Source organism: Sorex araneus, chromosome 3 (genome assembly GCF_027595985.1).
Source record: "Sorex araneus isolate mSorAra2 chromosome 3, mSorAra2.pri, whole genome shotgun sequence".
Classification (NCBI taxonomy): domain Eukaryota; kingdom Metazoa; phylum Chordata; class Mammalia; order Eulipotyphla; family Soricidae; genus Sorex; species Sorex araneus.
The window spans coordinates 121846651-121848399 of NC_073304.1; the positions used below are offsets into that span (position 1 = coordinate 121846651).

At 49.2% G+C, this 1749-nt stretch overlaps 1 protein-coding gene across 1 annotated transcript; it reads right to left on the reverse strand.

The window, feature by feature from the left end:
• Nucleotides 1-1306: 1306 nt before the first annotated feature.
• Nucleotides 1307-1744, reverse strand: LOC101537801 (signal-regulatory protein beta-1-like). Its single transcript, XM_055132135.1, has one exon. It carries the CDS (start codon nucleotides 1742-1744, stop codon nucleotides 1307-1309), a length of 438 nt encoding a protein of 145 aa, XP_054988110.1.
• Between the last annotated feature and the right edge of the window lie 5 nt (nucleotides 1745-1749).

A 1749-nucleotide genomic window follows, 5' to 3' on the forward strand; every position in this document is an offset into this window, starting at 1 on the left:
GGGACATGAGCCCAGGCAGGTGGCTCACCAGGCTCTCCCCGGGGACTCAGTGATTCTAGTGATGCTTCCACAGAACTTTGTACCCCTCCCTACAACTCACAGACCTGAACTAAAGCCACCACTTCACTGATGGGGAAACGGAGGATTCCAAACACTGAGACATCCACAGCGTTGGGATGAGAGCACCACTGCTCATCTGCTGAGGACCAGCCCGATATAGAGGGTGTTGCCCAGGATAAAGAAACAAGACAGAAATTAGAGTCGAGTGGGGTCACATGGCTAACACCCTTCAGACACTGAGTGCCATTTGTTCCCTGTGGATCACATTTATTGCCTTACACCGAGAAACCAGAACTGGGGGACAACATTCTTAGCATGGGGACAGGAGACTTTGATTATAAGCAGAGCTGCTCTCAGAAGAGCAACTCTAAACCAAGCTAATTCTAAGCTAACCTTCAAGCCTTGGGCAGCTCAGGGTGAAGACCTTTCTTGTAGACTCTTCCTACGGTTCTGCTTTCTCATACCAAAGCAGTCAGGCCAGGATGGAGCACATACAGGACCATGTCTCAGTGTTCCATGTAAGTTGGCACCAGCGTTCTCACCAACGGGTTCCCGTTTTCTGCCCTCTAAAGCTCTTTCCTCATCCTGTCTGACTTAACTCTTAGTTCCCAACATTCATCTGTTCTCTCACCAGGCTCATTGCATCTCACACCTTCCAACAAAGATTGGTGTATTAGTCACCTTCTATGTGTCAGGACACTGATGAGCAGGAGGAAGCTGGCTCACAGAACCTTGATCTAGCCCCTGGTTTGGGGTCTATTCTGTGCTTCTGGGTGATGGCATCTCAGATTCTTTCAACTCTCCTAAAAGGAGTCGGTTATTATTGTCATTTTGGAGATGAGAAGACTGATCTTCTCATCTGTCAGATTGAACAGAGTATGTGCTTCTTATCACCTTTTATCAGTGCTGTTTCTCAAACAGAACCAAATGCTGCCCTATTTCTGACACCTTTTTAGAGGGAATAGGATACAGTGATTTTGAAGAAAAGCCTCTTGTCATTGTAATGATCCTTGTTTCCACTGTGTTTTAGCAGGATTGGGCACACTGGGTACTGTGGAAAAAGAAGATGCTCCACATCGAGAACAGCCCTCAGAGTGTTCTCCTAAGGTGCAAACTGCAGGACTCAGTGACTTCAACATCTTTGATCTTCTAAGGCAGGTGAAATGGACTGTGAAGCTGATCTAAGGACAAGCACCAGCTCCTCCCCTGGCTTTAGTTCTTGCTCTCAAAGCAAGGCCAGCCTGACTCACTGGTCACAAAACAGGAAAAAGGATCCCACAGAGCACTCACCACTTACAGTGACCTGAGTGCCTGGTCCAGACTTGAACTCCACATCTTTGGTGATCCCCTTCCGGAACTTCACACAGTAGTAGGTGCCCATGTCAGCCGGACTGATGTCACGGATGCGGATGGAAAAGTCCACATTGTCTCTCTTGGTGGCATCCGAAGCATTGGTGACTCGGGGGTAGTGGCCTTTTCCTCCGTAATTGTAGATCTCCTCCCGGCCACTCATTCTCTCCCGAAACCACTTGACAGGGCCCACGGGAAGCAGGGAGGTCACAGAGCAGCGCAGAGTGGCCGTCTCTCCCCCAGCCACCGACACAAACTTATCAGGCTGGATCACCTGCAACTCTGCATTTTGCCCAGCCACTCCTGAGGGAAACACAAGCAGCTTTTCACTCATCCTTG